Raw genomic sequence first — 21,535 nt, 5'->3', positions numbered from 1 at the left:
CCCGCAAACGCCGGGTGCGAGTGGAGGTCTATTTAAATATTTCAAAAGAAGTGGTTTGTATGGCTTCATAATAATTAGGAATCATTCGATACTTATTCAAAGCATATGTCCACAGAAAATCAGTCTAAACCTTCAAAAATTCGCCATAAGGAACAGCCGATTCAAAAAAAGTCCGACTGTGAAAATGATACTGCTCCAGTTTCAGCTTTCGATATGTCAGATGATGACAATGATAGCATCGATCCTTCCGAAGTTTCCCAGCAAATTGTATCAGAGCTACCAAATACGGTAAACTGATTGCAAAAATATGATCTATTGTATGTTATTCTGATTTTTAATATTTTTATTTTGTTATTTGAATTCTGTTCAGCTACCACCAAAAAAACAAAAAGCGACTCAAAAATATTCCAAACATTGGGAGAAACAGCTGACGTGGTTATCTCCTAGTACGGATTACTCTACTGGATTTTGTCGAGCATGTAAGAAGGATATTAAAATTTCCGCTGGCATTAAAGATTTGCTGAAGCACGCTGCGTCTCAGAAGCACCAGCAGAATGAAAGGGCACTCGCTATACCTATGAAATCTATTAACGCATTCGCGAACTCAAGCTACAACGATAGACTACGAAATGCTGAATTACAGCTTTGCGCTTGGGGCGCGGCGCATAATAGATCTGCAGTGGAAATCGAAGAGTTTGCAGTTCTCATGGCTCGTCTCTGTCCTGATTCGACCATTGCAAAGGGGATTAAACTGGGACGAACGAAGGTAAACTCTATAATTTCCAATGTTGTCGGTGAGGGCTTTCATGAGGAACTAACAGGGCATCTGCAAATATCTAAATTTAGTTTGATTGTGGACGAATCCACCGACAAAAGCTGTAAAAAGTCTCTTGCTATGATAACGAGAACATACTTTTGGGAAAGTGATTCTTTGGTTATCAAAGATTGTTTTTACAATTTAATCGAAAGTTGTCGAAACAGATTCCAGGACGCTGTATGCGTTGGTAATCAATTCGTTTGACAAGGACAAAATTCCGTACAAGCAAAACATGTTAGGTTACGCAGCAGACGGTGCAAAAAACATGACGGGGGAAAATTTATCTCTAGCTGCTTTACTGAAAAATGATTGTCCTTCACTTTTCGTGTTAAAATGTGTTTGCCATAGCTTTGCGTTGTGCTCGTCCTATGCCTGCAAACACATTCCCGATTATGTCGAGCAGCTTTGTCGAGACATTTACAATTACTTAAATTGTAGCCCCTTGCGTACAAGTAAATTCAACGAGATACAGTCCTTATTAGACCTTACGCCATTAAAAATGCTTCATCCAAGTGCCACGCGGTGGTTATCGCTAGAAGGCGTGGTTCAGCGGGTACTAGATCGGTATGAATCGCTTAAAGTTTATTTTGGTTTTGCAGTTAACATAGATCGCGTGGAGAAGGGGAAAGTAAGTTCAATTTATGAAGCATTGAATAGTTTTGAAACGAAATTATATCTCTCGTTTCTCTCCTATATCCTACCCTGGGTAAACCGACTAAATAAGCTCTTTCAGAGTGAAAATCCCGCATTATATTCATTACACGCGAATGTATCAATGCTTTACAGAACAATATTAGACAATTTTATGAAGCCAGAATATCTCACTAATTTAAAAAGTTTAAACGAGGTTAAGTTTGAACCACCAAATTACCTCAGGGAAAATGATGTATATGTGGGCGTAGCTGCAGATTTGTTAATTCGCGAATATATTTCTGAAGGAAAAATGACGATAGAGAAAATATTTGAATTCAAAGTCAATATAATAAGATTTTACATAACGCTTGCCAATCAAATTCAAAGCAGAATTAATTTTAATGATGTGATAATGATTAATATGGAAATTATTGATCCAAAAAATGTTAGAGCAAGAAAACATTCAAGTATTCTCCCACTACTGTTGTGTTTCCCGCATTTGATAAACAAAGAACTACTTCAAAATTTTGATGATGAATTCAGAGAAATTTTAAATATAGATTTCACCACGATCGATGCCCATGATGCGGTAACATTCTGGGGAAAAGTTTTGTCAATTAAGAGATTCTCAGACTCAATGGCTTTTCCACTTCTTAGGGAATTGATACCAAGTCTCTTGATTTTGCCACACTCGTCAGCAGCTGTGGAAAGATTGTTTTCACAGTTTAATCTTAATAAAACCAAAATTAGAAATAGAATTGGAACGGACACTATGAAAGGTATTTTAGCTACTAAAAACTATGTAGAGCTTAATAAAGAGAAAACCGGATTGATAAAATATTCACAACGAATACAAACAAAATATAATTATACAATGTACAAAAACATAAGAAGCAATCTGGGAAGCAATACCTAAAAATTTTGTGTATAAATATACTTTAAAAAAACGATCCTGATTTATCCTGATTTTTACTCTCCATGCCTCCTGAAACCTATGAAAAATAGTTGGCATCTCTGCGTGTGGCTCACTGGTACCCGTGTACCTTTGAACCACACCGCGCAATCCCCCTTATTAATGCAGCTACGTTTCTGGGTTGGCTTGGGACACAAATTGTGCCTTTTTCTCTGTCTACTGTAGAAAACGCAGTACCTTGCAAGTCATAAGGGCCTGCATAGTGTCGTCGTCTTGAAAGTAAAAACAAGTTAGATTAACCAAATCAAATTTTACGCATAATTCTGAGCAAATTTTCACATATAAACTTTTTTCTTAAACCCAGCCGTTCTCAAGTTAATGCAAATTTAGAATTTACTCACAGAATGAAGTGCCGATTTATTTAAGAAACCTTTAAATTTAGCCGAATACCCGAAAGTGTCCTAAATAATATTACCATGAACAGAGAATAGTTCGCAGTAACGTAGTTGCTTTTGAAACAGCAGAACATTGCATTCCGCACTTTTGCGACGCGCTAAGATATGTGGCTCATTCGTATGCGGCGGATTGAACCATGTGTTTTTGTTATTACTAATAAACATATTCCTTGCCGATGCTCGTTGTATATATTCAGTTTGTGAATTCTCCGATCGCTGCCCATTATCGAAGTGATTACAGGGCTAAATTTACTATTCTAAGAATTGAGTGCAAAAGAATTCAAGATAAAAATCAGCAATCACTCTTTTCTTGGGAACCCCCATCACACATGCCAAAATAACGCATTACCTATTTTACACGATCAAAGTTGAGAGCGTGGGTTTATTTTTCGATTTCAGTAGTGTTGTCTATCCCGTGAATGCATTCCACTGAACTCAGAGTAATTCAAATTTTAAGCTTCTCGTAGCAATGAAAAACATAACAAACGACGGAACGTTCGTTTCATGAATATAAGAATAGTCACACAATTTCCACATACGAAACTCTTAATTTCGAGTGTGGTAGGTCCCCATCAGGGAGCCCCAATGCAAGAGAGTACTATTCTCTGTTCCTTCCTCTCAGCTTACTATAGCGACAACGACTTAAGTCTATTGGTGAGGCAAAACCGCGCTTCACTCAGTTTGCATTTGTAGGTTCACTCTATCATACGTCGTATCATGCTTATCACCCGTTTGGTTGTGAAGTGAAAATCATACCGTTCAATCCTGTCGTTCCTGCAAAGAACTGACTAGCAAAAGTACCAAAATGAGTCAACCAGTAGAACAAGAGATGGTTACAATTAGTCTAAACGACGAAGTGCAGGTAACCGGATATATCAATGGTTCTCCAACTTATCAGTACTAAAGATAGTAGAGTGAACATAGATGAGCGAAGATGAATCCTTTCTATCCAAAAAAAGTGTTAAACCGTATATCCAAAAGAACATGACATCACTATCCCAACATACATTTCTGTTGAATAACGGCTTATCAAGCAATTGTTACCCGATAATTAGCTATACAGCGGACTCTCGGAAAAGTTAATCGATTGGGGACAGGGAGGACAGGGTCAATTAACTTTTCTGAGTAGTCCATAAAATCATTGAAAATGATAAAGACAAAAGCGAAAATAGATTCACGGATATAAGATAAACATTTTAACGTAAGTGGAAGTGGAAGGGAATATGTAGCAAGAACTCATCAAATAATACTAGTTTCTTTCAGTAAGTTTTAAATAGTCTGTTATACTAGTCTGCTTTTGTTCTTTCCACGTTCTGATAATTAAATTTTGTTGTACATGTTTTGATAATGTTCGCGCGAATTTTCTGTTTCATATGTTCCTTCTTTTGCATTTATATTTAATCTAAATTTGCGCTTTTTCAGCATGTTATCAAAAATCCCGAAGTAACTATGTGCTCGTACTGAACTATAGTTGCAACTGTCCGGTACAAGAGTTTAATTTAATCGCTGCTGTAATGCAACTGTTTATGAAATGGTGGTAAAGTGACAATAAACCGAAAAAGGCAAAATGGCGATAAAAGAAAAACACACGTGACGAACGCTTGGACAAGCAATAAATTTAAGCTCTCCGACAAGTTAAGCAAAAAATTAACTTTTTAGAGTGTTGCATGAGAGTTAATATTCGCTTAACTTCTCTGAACAATTAACTTTTCAGAGAGTTAGCTTTTCCGAGAGTCCACTGTACAACGTTTAAATAAGCTACTAAACCATAATCCTGGGATATCATGTGTAACTCTAGAGAATTTATAGTTTTTTTCGTGGCCAGTTCTGCGATAAAGTGCATCCGCGTATCTATGTTTAATCTACTATCTAAAATCAATACCTATAAAATGAAATTCTATTACATCATAACATACAGGAAGATATCACGCAGGAGAACAGGACTACTACAGAATCTACCGGTAAATGACGGTTTGATAATCGTTTGATCAGAGAGTATCTAATTTATGTACATATTTTAATTTGGTTTGAATGGTAGAAACAACTTCTTTGACGATTTCTGCCGAAATTCGAACAAACAAGGAGTGCAAGGAACTAACTAGTGAAAGCGCCGAAATGAGTCATCAAGAACAAGAGGTTCCTACAGAAACTTCTGTCATGCTTCCACTAAATAACGAACTGCAGGTAAGCTGACGCAGCAGTTTATCAATATATAAAATGGAATTCTATTACAAAAATTTCATACAGGACGATTCCCAATCGAACAATCTCGCTGAGCTTACAAATGGTAAACGATGGTTAAACAATCGGTTGATCAGAGAATACTAATTTGTTTACTTACACAGGGCGACCTGCTTGGCTGCTTTGGCTCTGGGTTTTTGTAATTTCAATACTGAAAACAATCCTTCCAAATTTCGGTAAGAACATAACAAAAAGTATATTTTACGGTGTTCCTCGAATCGATAAATTCCTGTTGCTTTCTAACGTCATTCTCACCTTTTAAAAATTGAATTGCCAGTAGGTTCTGGTTTTGCTATATTTTTTGTATGTTGTAAGCATACCTGGACATATTACATATTTTTAAGTTTAAACCTTTAAACCTCTGAAAAGATTTGACGAATGAAAAATATTAGTCGTCACAGTGAGGCACAGTGAAAAAATATTCCGACAGGCGTCGAATAAAATCGGAGACTTTCTTCGGAATTTCCTCTATCATCTGTAGTGCACGCTGCTAGTTAACCAGCCACAAACTTAAACTGGATAAAGAGATCGCATTGGGCTGTGATCCAACAAGATTTTTTCCATAGAAACGGCTTAAAATCCATTTTCACGTATGTTTCATCGTTCATTAGCAAACATCCTTGGCACTTCCTCAGAATACGATCGTGCAACTCCCAAGTAGGGTAAATTACCCATTAGTGGACCAGTTAGTATTTGAGTAGTTTTATTCCACGAATTATTTTAAACTGGTAACGCTAAACAAGCAACCGATGGCACTTACAATACGAATAACTTTCGATTAAGCCTAAAAGAATATCAATTTATGTTAAAAATCTATATATATTTTGCACATTTTTAAAACAGATTGAAATGTCCGTTTTCTTTTAATGTCCGTTGTGGTTTACAATAGGATAGTGACCGGGTCCAGTATAGCAATTCTAGTGTATTTTGCATGGAGAGGGTCCACTACAGAGACTATAGACTACAGAGACCTTCATAAATAAAGGTAACTCTCCGCTTTCGTTCAAAATTTAGCGGTTTTTGAGTGTCTCGGCGCCTCTGTAATCTATAGATCGTTTTGCGATAACGTCATTTTGCGTAGAATGACACCACTTGGTGGTTTGTTTACATGGTTTTTTGTCACATCCAGCAGTTTTGATTTGAAATTTCGTGAAGGATTACTGCATCAGTTTCTGTAAAATGCATGTAACGCACTTTCTCTTAAATAAAAACTATAAATTTCTATCATTATCTGCCGGACAAAGATAGAAAACTCAACTCAAAATTTAACACCATGTAAACAAACCACCAAGTGCTGTCAAAAAAGTGTGGTTAGGAGCTCCCGTGTAATGATCTATAGTCTCTGTAGGGTCCACAAATGGCGACATCTTTGGCGTTGTTAACCCATAATGGAACCACACTTGAAATTATCGATTTTAACACTGATAAAAATAGACACGGCGTTATCAAAAGATCTTACACATGAATTTCAACGTGCAAATATTGATAATCTTGTTTCATATGTCAATCATTCGCGTATCAAAAGCGTTTCCCTTCGATTTAACGTGAAATGAAATATTTCATATGGAAAACACGTTAAATAACCATGTTTCTCCAACAAACCTTCAATCAACATGGTAGTCACTTCTTTTACATTGAAAATCCACGTGTTTCACCATTAGATCATATCCTGTTGCAATCCACATGAAATTAAGGTGTAAGTTTTTATAAATATTTCACTGGTTTTACACGTTTAATCAAAGGGTAACTCTTATGAAATGTCATTCTATTTAAAATTCATATGGCTTTCACGATGAGTTGATGTGAATATCAGGTCATATCAAAGTGTTTTACTCATGGTTTAACCATTGCATATGATTCATGTGTTATTCTTATGGAACTGTAGTGATTAGCATCATGAGAATATCTATGTGATCTGCACATTGATCGCACGTGTATAGTTTTTTCGGTGAAGGCATAATAATTGAATGCTACTAAATCTTTATAAACTGGAATGTGTGGTATGTTGAGTACTTTTTGTTTCATGTCATATTTCCTCGGAAATAAGAAGCACAAGCTAAGAAACGCCGAAACTGTACCCGAGGTCCATTATAGGTAAAGCGTCCACTATAGGATAACTTACCTATGTGTTTACTCAACGGTATCGAGTAAACATAGTTGAGCGAATATGAATCCATTTTATCCAAAGAAACTGTCAAAACGTATATGTCCAAACAGGCAGGACGCCGTCGTTTAAACCCTTGGAAATGAGAAGGGAAATATCATAATAGAGGTTATCCGTCAGATCATACCCCTCCTTTTCTTATTTTTTCTCAAAAGTACACCCAATACGAGTGACAATGGTGCAAAAATATATTTTTTCGTTGACTCTAGAATTTACTACAATTTTTTAAACAATGCAAATTGCTGCAAGAATGTTGATTTTTTTTTTCGCCAAATCACGAATGTTGAGTTTTAAAAAATTCGTTTCGACTGCACTGTTTATCAAAATTTTCAGATTTTCTGGCAGCATTGCACTACAGATTTTGACATATGTGTATCAGCGGTTGGGTGAAAAGGACAAAACGAATGAAAAGCTAATGATTACCTTTTTTTTCGTTTCGTGTGTTGCTTGCCACAAGAGTAAAGAGTGGCACAAATGGTTTCGAAGTGGTGACAATTGTCCTCTATTGTCCTCCAGAGCTGCCATAAATACAGATATTTGTGCATGCATAAATTTGGGACCCTACCGTTTTCTCCGGAGTATTTAATTTTCTCGATCTAATCTTTTAAATAACATAAATAGTTTATGGACTACTTTAAAATTCAGGAACATTAGTAGAGCCAGAAATCACTGCAACTGAAATAATTGATGGGTCCCAAATTTATGTATGCACAAATATCTGTATTTGTGGCAGCTCTGTTGTCCTCTGATTCTCCTGGTACAAAAAGGCATGTAATACATCCGAGAAGTGACGGGTTGAAATCAGATCTCTGTCACGACAGCTGTCAGCTGAAGCCGCCTCCAACAGTGGTAGTAATAGAGGTTGACAACAAGTTTTGAAGTAAAGTTTATGCGGGACACCGTTTGTATTTGATGCTGTGCAGCATGACGAATGCAGCGCGTTGTTTCCCCTTCGTTTATCGTAAAAAATAAGAGTATCAAAAGTCAGACTTGTTCCTATCTTCCGTTGCCGATAACAGAAAAAACGAACGTCTTTCACTATGTACCTCCCACATGCAACAAATTTAGTCGAGTATACAGCCGTATGATTGCGAAATTGTTGATGAAACACCTTCGAGAGTTGATTATGGAAGTGAAAATGACAAGTTGTTCATGAAGAAAAAAATTAAAAGGGCTTCAGAAGCTCAAAGCAGCTTTAAAAACGCCTAACTCAAAAAATTATCTACGATTCCTTCAACTTTTTTAGAGGGCACTCCGCGTTTTGATAGCTATTTTAGTAATATCTGTTACACTATGACACAGACAAATAGACATAACTCTTGCAAGAAAAATCAACAAAAATTATCGTACCTCACATTTAGCCTGAACACTAGCACCATCTATGACAGACATTCCCAAATATCAAATAGCAACAGAACTATCCCTCGAAGTAGTAAGTATTTTTTATGGGGAATTCCCCTTCTTTTGTCAAAAAGCACCACTTTGACCAAAACGGAGACATTCCCAACTAAACCTAAATTTGAAGTGACGGTTTATTCGGTATGAAGAATGGAAAACGAGTGTTATGTCTGTTTGTCTGTGACTATGATATAGGTAATTCCACCTTAAGATATTCTGCTATTTCAATCTATATAAATCTATATAAAACATAAAATTTCAATCTATATAAAACGATGTTTTGGTTACCATTTTAAAAAGCTTTGGAAACTGAATATCGAAAAAGCATAAGTAATCCCATGGTCTCGATTGAGGTGAAATTACCCATATAAAGATTAAGGGGGCATAGTACTTTCTCAATTTAAAAAAATCGAAATTTTTTTATTGATTATTTCGAAAGATTAACATTTTGACCATATGTGTTTCAAGTCATTTCGATGAATTCCAAAAATTGACCAAGTTACAGCTATTTGTATCGCGCATGTCTGGAGCGATTACACAGCGAATAAAAACTTCAACGTCGTTTTTCTCGAAACCAGGTTTTGAAAGTCGATACCATAAATATCTCAAGAACGGCTCAAGCAATTCTCATGATTCTTTTTTTGTTTCAAAGCCAACAAAATTATCTAGTGTTTGACCCATCCTTTTTTCGATATTACAATTTTTGTATTTTTTAGAAATGTTTAAAGTCAATTTTTTCGACTAAAAACCTTACTTTTATGCTTGAATGTTCGCCATTTTGTTATAGTTTCGAATTTAAAAAAAAAGAATGGGTCAAACACGAGATAATTTAATATACTTTCAAGTCGTTTTGGAATTTTTCAATTCGGATAAGCCCCCCAGCGCCAATCCATGGTACCGTAAATCATGTTTTTTTCGAATGATCATGTTCAAGGAGCCGTAGGGGAGAGAGGAAGAGGTTCACATATGCAAACAAAATTGTAAATATTAGTATAAAGTGCAATGTTTAGAATGCAAAAAACCCGAATCGATTCGCTTTTCGCGTTATCGAGAAAAAAATATTTGAAATAAGGCAAAAAATATGGTGTAAAAAGTGGGCATAGCCCCCTTAACGGGTGGCAACTAAAATTTTGGATTTTTTTTCTCAAGCTGTCAAAAAAAGACAAAGATACATGAAGAAGATCTGATTTACCGAAATTAAAGATATATTATCCATTGTTGCAATAAAATTAGTGTACATTTGAAAACGGTCCGTAACCGGCTGTTCGGCGCAGCTTCCGTTTGAATCCCGAAGAAATCTTCGAATGGGCGCACTGACACAGATTTTTGGGTCGCGGTTTTTAGGTAAAAATGGGATCGAATGGGTATTCAGGAACGATTGTGTTTTTTTGGCGTAATGCGATGATGCTCTATCTGTCCAAAACACGTATTGTCCATCTGCATGATGTTTTAGTAGAAACGGGATCAAAATTTTCTTCAAACATTCGTCTGCTGCATCTTAATTGATAGCCAAACCAGAGGGCTTGTTGTTGAAGAAACGAGAAAGCGAACGATGTCCTTCTGAGTCCATAATTTTGGCTAGTCTTCCACTACCTTGCTTGCGAATTGTTGTTGGGCATCTTAGGATATGGTAAACAGTCGAAGCCGCAACATATTTGCTTTTTAAATGTTGTACCGTATACTTTTTGCCGAGATTTCTATTGCAGTTCGCAAAAGTGTACAACGCGTTCCCGAAATGCTTCTTATTTCGACGCCATTTTTAGCAAAACTGGGCAAGCATAAACCAAACAAAAAATATGAACAAAAACAGGAGAGCGAGAGAGAGCTAACACATACATACTCTTATTTCTTCCTGAGCTCGTTTGTTGGGCCGCGAAAAAATTCCACTATTTTAGTTGCCACCCGTTACAATATAAATAACACAATATAACTCTAAAAAAATTTGCAGATGCAACGTATCTAACTGCGGAAACTGCAAATAGTAAACGAGTAAGGCGCAGGAAATTGCAGGTAAGCCTGTTTCTGTTTATAAAATGCAAAAATTGATTAAAAACCCGATTTGATCCACTTGGTAGTTAAAGGAACCTTTGTTATACCATCTTACTTGTTTTTTTTAATAGAAATCGGCACGTCTTCGGAATATAATTCAACTGTTAGTTAACGTTGTGCAATTTAGTTCATATAACCTCTACTGACAGTAACTAAATATATAGAATTACAAAACAATTCATTTGGTATTAAAATCATTAACATTGGGTTTGTTATTCAATAGTTATTTTAAAAAAAAATTTGCAAAATTACGATCTTTGGGCCCACCCTATCTCAGGAGAAGGCAACCCAAACGCCAAATGAAAAAATAGAAGTCTAAAATTGTTTTGAAAACGTAAAAGTTTAAAAAATTTGATGAATCCTTTTTTCGTGAAATTACTGAGTAAGTGTAAGTAAGTTGTAATTGATTTGAGTAAGTACAAGTCAGTATATAAAGTAAATAAAAATCAGTAATTGGAAGGTAAACTCCTTCTAAAGCTAAATATCACCACGAGACCGATAGCGAAAAAGTCCCGTGAGGGAAAATTTAAAAGCACGCTGAATAGAGAGATAACACTTCCACAATGAACAAAAATCGCAACCGGTATGGATTTTCATAGAAGGGGAAATGATTACTTTACGACCTGAACACATCATGCGTGACCTATCACACTGTAATTCAAAAACTAAATCAATGTAAGCTTAATCAGCTACCTAGCCACATTGGTGCAATCAAGGGTCACATTGCTCATATCTGGACATGTTCGGAAAACTACGGTAACCCCCAGGGAAGTACAATAAACAAGTACAATTTCGAAAAAATTTAACGCTTGATGGTCGAAAAATAACATTTGTACAAATAAAATGGATTTTGTTTTCATGTAAAAATAATTTTTCAACCTGCAGCAACAATTTTTTCGCAAATTTTTAGGACCTTCACGGAAATGACCGTTTGATTGATTTGATGATTTTTTTAAAACCAATTTTTTTCTGTATAGACAATAGAAATACCTTTCCAATGATGTATAACCCACATAATTGAAATATTATGCCTGGAAATTAAATAAAAAGAAAACTTATCCAATTGAATTCTACTATTTTTATTTTATTTTTGACAGATACGTATTTCGCCTACGACGTGCAGGCTTCCTCAGTGTCTGTTTTCGAACACTGAGGAAGCCTGTAAGTCGTAGGCGAAATACGTATCTGTCAAGAATCAAATATACATAGTAGAATTAAATTGGATAAGTTTTCTTTTTATTTAATTTCCAGGTTTTGTATTCTACTAAGACACTCCAAAAACTTCAGTGAAATATTCTGTTTAAGTTTTATGGACCGAAAACAAAATTGGTCTCAACCTGCAGCAGTCTTCCCTATATTTTTTCATAATAAAATCACGTCTGGAATTGCCCAATAAGGTCCAAGGTACGTGTGCGAGTTCATGGTTCATCCTCCGCCTCCACACTCCGTCTCCTGTATACCACCGAAATTCGTTATTAGCACTCGTCTTTCGAACACTTCGAACACTCGTAGGGTCTCCTCGAGCATTGTCCATGTTACATACCCTAGAGGACAACCGGTCTAATAAGCGTCTAGTACAAGATGCACTTTTTACGAATGCTCAGTCTGCTCGACAGCAATTGCTTGCGAAGCCCATAGTAAGCACGACTTCCGCTGATCAACTATCACAAACTCATCGCCGTCGATCGTTACTGTCGGTTGGCCTCGGTTCCGCTGGCCAGCATGTTCTTTGTTTTAGACATATTTACCTTTACCCCATCTTTTCAGCTTCGCGTTTTGATCTGGTGTACTGTTCACCTCCACAGATGTTCTGCCGATAATATCCGTGTCATCGGCAAAACAGACGAATTGACTAGATGTGTTTAATATCGAGCCCCGCATGTTGATATCCGCTCGGTTCATTAGTGCTATGTTGAAGAGCAGGCATGAGAGATCATCACCGAAACCCTCTATGTGATTCGAATGAACTAAACAATCCACCCGAAATCCGAACACAGTACTAAGTACCATCCATCTGATTTACACAGTTTGATGAGCTTCGTGGGGAAGCTGTCTCGTCCATGATTTTCCGTAGCTTTTTCCGTTCGATGGTATCATATGCGGCTTTGAAGTCGACGGAAAAAAGGTGCGTGGGAACTCTGAATTCACGGCCCTTTTGGAGGATCTGCCGCAGTGTAAATATTTGATCCATTGTAGACTGACCTTCGACAAAGCCGACATGATAAGTTTCTACAAATCTGTTCGTAATTGGTGATGGTCGGCGGAAGATAACCCCATCGGGCAGATAACCCCATCTTTCCACTGCTCCGGAAGCTGTTCCGTATCCAAAATTCTAACAACTATCCAGCTTTTCTGGTCCCATTTTATTAAGTTCCGCTCCGATGCCATCTTGCTCATCTTTCTTCCTTTTTCTTTAGCTGCATAGTGGCCTCCTTAACTTCGCTTATCATTGAGTCTGGCACCTCTTCTCCGCTTATTGCACCGTCGAAATAGCTTTCCCCACCGCCTTGGTTCTTCACCTGGGCGCCATTCAGATGTTCATCGTCAAAGTACTGAATTTCTGAACCCTGAAGCTCTGAACATACGTACCGTACCGACATCGTATTTGCGGCTCTTCAATATGTCGGAGAGTACTCGAGTGATCCCTTGAAAGTTGAGAGTTCTGAGTCCGATTGTTCCAGTCCGAATTTCTTAGTTCTTCATTCGTTGCTTGATAGTTTTTCGTGGCGGCGGCTTGCAAGGCCTGCGACATCAATCCCGAGTCTCGCCAGAGGACCAACGAAGCTTAAGCGAGTACAGCGAATCAGAAGTATATGGTGTCTAACTAGTTGGAGAGCGGCATGCTCAAAACAGTTAAGCTGACTGTTATATAACTAACTAGCTGAGTGCCTGCTCTTACTCGGGGAGCCTTTGTCTCACAGCCATCTGTACATCGGTTATTGTAACCGAAATGCTTATAATGCAAAAATATAACGCTTGTTCCTCTTTCGGACGTTCCTCCGCATTAGTCAGCTCCCCCTCTTTTGACTACCCGGCCACCTGCACATCTGTTTTCTTTACGGAAGTCCCTATAAAACCCTATAAAGAAAGAAAAACAAAGCCATTTTTCCTATTTGCACCTTCCGCTTTTAACAATGGCCACCCCATCCGTAGGAAATGAATAGTTTTGTTATTGTACTTTTCTAAACATAGCATTTTACTATGTTACCCACTTTGGAGCATGCCACATTAAGTTTACCATGGGAAAAACATGGTGTTCTCAGATAAACTCCACACTGTTTGAATGATTGCCCCTATGACTCAAACAGAGTGGGCCAACAACAATTAGCACTAATGATCGAACACTTTTTATACAGGGCACTTTAATTCGGTGCATACACTTGATAAATCTACAGCTGCGGGCATTGCAGTTTAGTGTTTCGTATTCTGATTTTTTCTATTGAACGGATAAATTCTTACAGTCATATAGGCGTTACTCCCCCCTTCTCGTCAGTAACCTCCGGTCATTAGCTCCTCCTTTTGTCCTACCGTCACTTATGGGAGAACCGTCCAAACAGTTCGGTCCCCCTCTTAAGTCAAGGAACATGTGTGCCAAGTTTGATGAAGAACGGTCAAGCCGCTTCGGAGTTATGACCTCCCCCTATTAGGGACGCTCCCCCACCTATTACGGAACCCCCCCCCCCCTTTATGTTGACCCCCAATGCTGATTCTCATATGTCAAGGTGTATGTGTGCCAAATTTGATGAAGAACGGTCAACGCATTTCGGAGTCATGGCCTCCCCCCTATTAGGGACCCTCCCCCATCTATTAGGGAACCTCCCCCCTTTCTGTTGACCTCCCAGCGCTGATTCTCTTATGTCAAGGAACATGTGTGCCAAGCTTGATGAAGAACGGTCAAGGCGTTTCGGAGTTAAGGGCTCCCCCTGTTATGAACCCCCCCTCTTTTGTCAATCCCCCAGTACTGATTCTCCTATATCAAGGAACATGTGTGCCAGGTTTGGTGGAGATCGGTCAAGGCGTTCTGGAGTTATGGTGGAACATACAAACATACAAACTTACTCACGCTCACTTTTATATATATATAGGTTTGAGTCATTAATAAGTCGATATACCTAAAAGCACCGTAAGTGTGCTACTTGAGTGTGTCGTAAGATGGAAAACCAATTAATTAATAAAGATTAGCCCGTAAGACCTAAAGCGACTTTTCGCTCAACACAATTCATTACATTTGGGTATCTTTTTCTAACTTTCACTCTCTCTTCATTTGCAATAACAAGTCCATGATTTCATCTAGACTGACCATGTTTGTCGAGTAGTTACCAGTTTTCGTATATTTCGCAGTCATCAATCATCAAATCTTTCGAAAAAGTTTTGGACATAGAAGTGATCAAATCCGAGAAGGACGTAGTCTCCAGGTTGTCAAAATGGCGAGCCTTTGTGCGAAGCCGAATGCAAGCTTTGATTCGTGCTAGCGTGCGCTCTTTTGTGCACGTATTCGTTCCAAATCTGATTCCCTGTCAACATCATCGCGTCGAAAGCCAGAAATTGGAGGATATACTTGAATCAACCGGACTTAGTGACCCACAAAAGTTCCAAAGGATTCTCAATCATTCCGATATCGAACAACTCATTGAACTAATCGATGAAATACAGAACTGGGACGCTCCGAACTCCATTCCAAAACCAAAGACCTTCCTGTTCAGTTCCAAGCTACAGCGTATCTTGGATGCCATGCTTAAAGACATTACCAAATACAACGAATACTTGAAAATGTTCATTAATCGTTTTGACTGCGTAAATGAGGTAATCAAACTTTATTATTAGAAAAACAAAACTAATTAATCTTTATATTTCAAACAGAGAATCTACCCGGATTTAAACACTCCGCTGCACTATGCGGTCAATCAGTCGAACATCGAATTCGTCGAATGGTTGCTGAATCAACAGAAACTTGACATAAACTGCCGTAATATGCAGAGTAAAACTGCCCTCCTTCTGCTATGTGAAAACTACAACACTACTGCCATTGTGAAATCTAAAAAACGACGAAAACAACAACAACAACAACAACAACAAAATCCTCAAATTGAAAAAGAAAAAAGAAAACGGATCATATTAATGCTGCTGAGAAAAAAAGCCGACTTTAATATCTGCGGCGGACGTTGCTTGTTGCCATTCGATCTTCTATTAAAGAACAGTCCAGAAAACGATCTGTTTCTGGAAAAGTGCACGACTGATTTCAGTAATGCTATTGCTTTTAGCACACCGGTGACGACTTTCGATTTTTACGGAGACCAGATACCTACCAACGTTACTATCGAGTTATTGGAAATTTGCTTGCATTTTAAAGAGGAAGAAATGTTTTTCCAGCAACTGAAACGACTTAGCATCGATAACGAGAATATATCTAATGTTATAAAATGTCTGTTACATGGTGCGGTTGAGCTTAATTTAGAGAAAAGTTATGAGCAGATCGTAGAGCATGATGCAGAAAAAAAGATTTTTAGAAAGAATAATAATAACAATATTAAAGGAAACGAGTTGACCTATCAAGTAGAACTTCAGGGACTACTGAAAAAAGCCTGCGATAACGGAAATGTAAATATAGTGAAGGATCTACTGAGCAGGATGACTGATAAAAAACTTGATGATGATGATAATCTAATTCGGCTAATATCTTGGCATCGAGCTAATAAACATCAAACATCAACATCAAACCGTAGAAACGTGTCGAAAAAACGAACCGTCGGTTTTTATAAAGACCAGAAACTTTCCCATATGACTATCGAAATATTAGAAATTTATTTGAATTTCAAACAAGAAGAAAAGTTTTCTCAGGAATTAAAATTACTAGATATCAACACCGCGTACATACCTAATGTTATTAGTTATCTGTTACATTGCGCGGTTGAGCTTAATTTAGAAAAAAGTGTTGAGAAAATCGTGAAATATGCAGGAAAAAAGATTTTTGAAGTTATAAATAAAACCATTAAAGGAGACGAGTTAAAATATCGAGTAGAACTTAAGGGATTGTTGAAAAAAGCCTGCGATAACGGAAATGTAAACATATTGAAAATTCTGCTGAGCAAAATGACTGATCAAATACTTATCAACGATGATCCAATTTTGGTGACAACTGTATATCGGACACATGAACTGCAAAATCAACCTGATAGAAGAGCAAAAGTTGTTCACTGCGTGGATCTACTTTGCGACCACAAATTAGTATATCTTACACGAACAGATAACAATGGAAACAACGCTGTACATATTACTTTAAAACTCGGTATTACAGATATAGCTCTTAAGTTACTCCAAAAACAAAAACTCGCTTTTCTAGGCCTTTGTAATAAAGACGGTCTTTCCCCTCTACACTACGCTAATTACGATTTTTGGAAGATGTATTTTGATCGGTGTGTTTCAATGGATGAAAAACGGTCACATAGTGACCGAAATGTAATTACCTTCAATCTGAAGGGCCTCGAACCGTACATTTACAAAATACGGGCCATTAGAAGTAGCAAAAAAACGTTCGTAACTGAGATGGATGCAATCAAAATAATAGCAAATTTAAAAAATCTCAGACCACTGCTTATTCACCCGGTTATTTACTCTTTTATTCTGGTAAAATGGTTCAGAATGACAAAATGGAGCTTCCTAAATCTGGCTTTTACATTATTTGCGGTAGTTGCCTTCAGCTATCATTCACTTAACAGCTGCGAAAGCACAGTTACTTTAGTGATAACTTGGTTTGGTGCAATTTTCATGATCGGCCGCGAAATTTTACAAGCAATCCTTCTACGTCTAGATTATATTTTCTCTATTGACAACTTTCTAGACATAACGACTATTATACTGATGCTCATCGTGCTCCTCGGAGGTTGCAACTCAACTCTATCTTCTCTGACCATCATTGCATTCGCATTACAGATTACCGTTCTGATAGGATCTCTTCCATTTAACAGCCTATCGATTTACATGCACATGTTTACAACCGTCTCACTTAATTTTCTGAAAAGTTTTCTCCTTTTTGTCCCACTACTTGCCGCCTTTACTCTTGGCTTTTTTCTATCTTATTACAATCCAAAATTAGAAATCAATTCTTCCAATCAAACAACCACGACCGATGACTCCGAAAGTGCTTTCAACCACTTCCAAACCTTTTCAAATGCGGCTCTAAAAACCCTGGTTATGACGACCGGAGAGTTTGAAGCGGCTGCTATCGGCTTTAGTGGAGGCCAAATACTTCTTTTTGTGCTGTTCTTATTTTTCGCACCGATTGTTATCCTTAACCTTATTAATGGCTTGGCTGTCAGCGACATCACTGCCATCAGACAAGAGTCTGAATTGATCAGCATTAGCAAAAAAGTCTTGATTTTGGATCGCTATGAGCGGGGTTTGCGAAATCTCTGCCCATTCATGCGAAAGCTTTTCTTCAGCTCATTTTTTGAAGACCACTCGTACAAAATAGCAGTAAAAACCAAGGAATTTGGAAAGATTATGGTTCAACAAAAAAATAAATCAGACACAAAAGCAAAGAACAAAAGATCAGAAGGTCAAACTCCGAAAACGGAGACTAGCAACGGAAACGAAGACAACCCAAAAACAAAGAACAAAAGATCAGAAGGTCAAACTCCGGAAACGGAGACTAGCAACGGAAACGAAGACAACCCTGTTTCTAAACAAAGTGAAAAAAAAATACAAAAACAAACATGGCGAGTTGTTCCGAATTTGCCCGGTGGATTTTTTAAGCACAGAATAGTAAATCTGAAATTTCTTCAGTTTCCGTTATTTTTGACGCTTGATGAACACATTATGGAAGAAGCACTGCGAATTGCGGATCAAAGCACACACAAAAAACTATAGAGAAGTAAAAGGAACATAACAGCAGAAAAGGTAGCTCAATAAAAACAGCCCAAGATAAAGACAACAAATATAAACCGATTTCAAAAAAAATATCTGTAATTTAGAATGCTTTTAGAAGATTGGACTAATAAGACAGCATTGGTCATGATTTTAATAAAAATAATAAAGAATACCGTCAAACGGGGTAATTTTCAACAGTTCTCAATTTTAGGTGAAAGTTAAAACTTATGTACAACGCATTTGGAGACACAAAATACCTACGAAGTTATTGGGTCTATAATAAAACAGTTGCGCATATTTAGAGAAAAATATGCGACCATTATTGGCTGTTACAGACATTGTAAACATATCCCTTTAACCAACGGGATGACTTTTAGTTTACCTTTCTACCTTTGTTATACTATATAACAAAGGTTTAAAAATTGGTCGAAAAACGAGAAATTGATCCGAGGCCCAGAGGGCCAAGCCACATATACCAATCGATAAGGTTCGACGAAATGAACAATGTCTGTGTGTATGTGTGCATGTGTATGTATGTGATGATTTTTTCTATCGCCTGTTTCTCGGAGAGGGCTGAACCGATTTGTGTGCTATTACTTTTGTTTGAAAGGTATTATTGCCTAGTAGATCACTATTGAACTGTTTCGTGGTCCGACATTCCGTTTAAAAGTTATAAATAAGAATGTAAAAATCACGTGACACGATTTTCTCCGGAACTACATGACCAATTTCAACGATCTTAATATCAAATGAAAGCTCTTGTTAACGCCAAATTGTTCAGGAAATTTTCTTGAAAACAAACAAGTAGTTTAAAAGTTATGCTTAAAAAACCTGTTTTGACAAGGTAATAATTATCGCCTGTTTCTCAGAGGTGGCCAAACTAATTTATGCGCTATTAGTCTCATTTGAAAGGTAATATATCCTAATAGATCACTATTGATTTGTTTTTTGATTGGATGTTTAATTTGAAAGTTATGAGCAATCGTATACAACACATCAAAATTTACAATAATTTATTAAGATTTCATCTAAGATAATTTATCCAGTTTAAATCATTTTGACATCAAATTAGAGATTTTAATGCTGTAAATATATCTGCAAAATTTAAGAACAATTGGTTTTGCCGGTCAAGAGATATTAACCATCGAACACTCGCGCCAAATTTAGTAAACGCTTACTCGCGCGCACAATTGCCCAAACCCAAAAAAACGTGCGCACTATAGTTTTGCTTGGGAAAACTTGGTGATGTGTTCTGCAAAGTTATAGAGCATATCATTACAAGAAATTTTGCTGAAGACAGTAACGTTCTATCTCTTCAGCGAAGATAGAAAAATCTTATTTGTTAATTTGTAAAATCAGTTTTTCTATTTTAGCTCTTTTTGTAAAATTGTTGTATAACTTTTTCATGTATTAAAAAATTGTACAAATAGTAAAAATACACAACTTTGCTCAATATAGTATACCTCTATGTTTACTTGTTTTGGGAATTGTAGAATTTTTTCCGATTAAATTCTACTATTAATATTTATTCGCGACATATACGTATTTCGCCTACAACTTGCAGGCTTCGAAAATAGACACTGAATCAATAGATACTAGAGCTTAGAAATTTTATATGAAAAATAGAAAGAAAAGGTTGCTAGTAATTTTGTACGATAAATTTTCGTTAGTGACACTTTAAAAGACAGAAGTCTTATGTCATGTATCATGTTTTAATAAATAAATCGAAAATGACAAGCACTAGTAAACATATCGATCATATTTTCCATTCTCAAGCATGTTTATGGCGCTTCTTTTGCACTATTTTTTTATCTCATACCATTTTCTAAACCCTCTAACGGGTTACATCGTAAAAACGATGCGACCAAGCTAATGACTATTTTTTCATGAAAGTGCATTCAAAAGAAGCTTAGGTTTTGAGCTTCATGCAAAAATAATTATCTGAAGGAGCGCCAACTAAGAAAAAGTTCAATTTCTCTTTTTCGTTTTTCATATCTAATGCTCTTGGTTATTTTTTCAAATTCAGATAAATTTCAAAATTGAAGTCAAGTAAACTCATAATAAAATTTCAAGGCCAATCATTTTGTTCTAGATATCCTTTTCCTTCAAAAGTGCAAAGGAATTATTTGCGCAATATTTTTTTTCGTAATTTTTCTGAATTCTTGTTTTTGAAAGATGCTAACTCTTGAACGCATGATATTAAAATCAAGAAATCTATTATGAACACACTTCTCAAATTGTAAATTCAAAGCTTCGTATGTGGCTCCTCCGCCCAAAAGTTAAGGCCATCTGTAAACCCGTTAGAAGGTTAATTTCTATAAAACAATTCAATAAATCACGTAAATATTATAAAACTAAATAAGGTGTTGATAAAGTAAATTAAATGATGCTTACCAATATTTATGCACTCTAGGAAGGAAAATGTAATTATTGCACGCAGTATTTTCTTGTGAATTTTACTGGTAAATAAGGATTTTGAGGAATAAGGAACGGAAAATAGAGTCAAGTTTATTATAAATGTTGCTGAGAAACTCGGAAATAATTATATATTAGGCTAGGTCACACCGCTAGGTGGCTTAATTCGGGTTTTTCCTCAACGCTGTAAGAATTACACCTGGTGAATTGAATCGTCGCGGGGGCAAATATCGTTTATTTTATCAAGTAAATCAATAGCTTACGTGCTAGACAAGCATAATATTTACTTAGAACTTACATACAGCCAAGCAGATTCTTTCTGCGACGATTTCAAGCTATCAAAAAAGTGAGCAGCGCGTTTTGTTACCAAAGAAACGGGCAATATTTAGGCCCTGTATAGCACTTTACCACAGCACAATACCATACACCCCCGCTGGAATAACCTTCTTTAATCTTAATAATTCTCGACCAACATTAGAAAAGGGCGGATAAGCCAAACGTTAAACAGACCGAGCGAGAGTTATTTTTTGCTGGAGCAGCATAGGAAAATGAACTCTTACTCGTTCTGTTTGACATTTGGCTTA

General features: G+C 36.8%; 1 protein-coding gene across 1 annotated transcript; it reads left to right on the top strand.

Moving 5' to 3' along the window:
- The first annotated feature begins 213 nt into the window (after positions 1 to 213).
- Positions 214 to 4,359, top strand: LOC128746206 (uncharacterized). The gene is made up of 4 exons (XM_053843252.1): positions 214 to 288; positions 371 to 923; positions 982 to 2,229; positions 4,241 to 4,359. The coding sequence occupies exons 1-4, from the start codon at positions 214 to 216 to the stop codon at positions 4,357 to 4,359; spliced, it is 1,995 nt and encodes a 664-aa protein (XP_053699227.1).
- The last annotated feature ends 17,176 nt before the right edge of the window (positions 4,360 to 21,535 follow it).

The sequence above is a fragment of the Sabethes cyaneus genome, chromosome 1 (assembly GCF_943734655.1).
Source record: "Sabethes cyaneus chromosome 1, idSabCyanKW18_F2, whole genome shotgun sequence".
Taxonomy (NCBI): domain Eukaryota; kingdom Metazoa; phylum Arthropoda; class Insecta; order Diptera; family Culicidae; genus Sabethes; species Sabethes cyaneus.
This window is presented reverse-complemented; position numbering and strand designations above follow the sequence as displayed.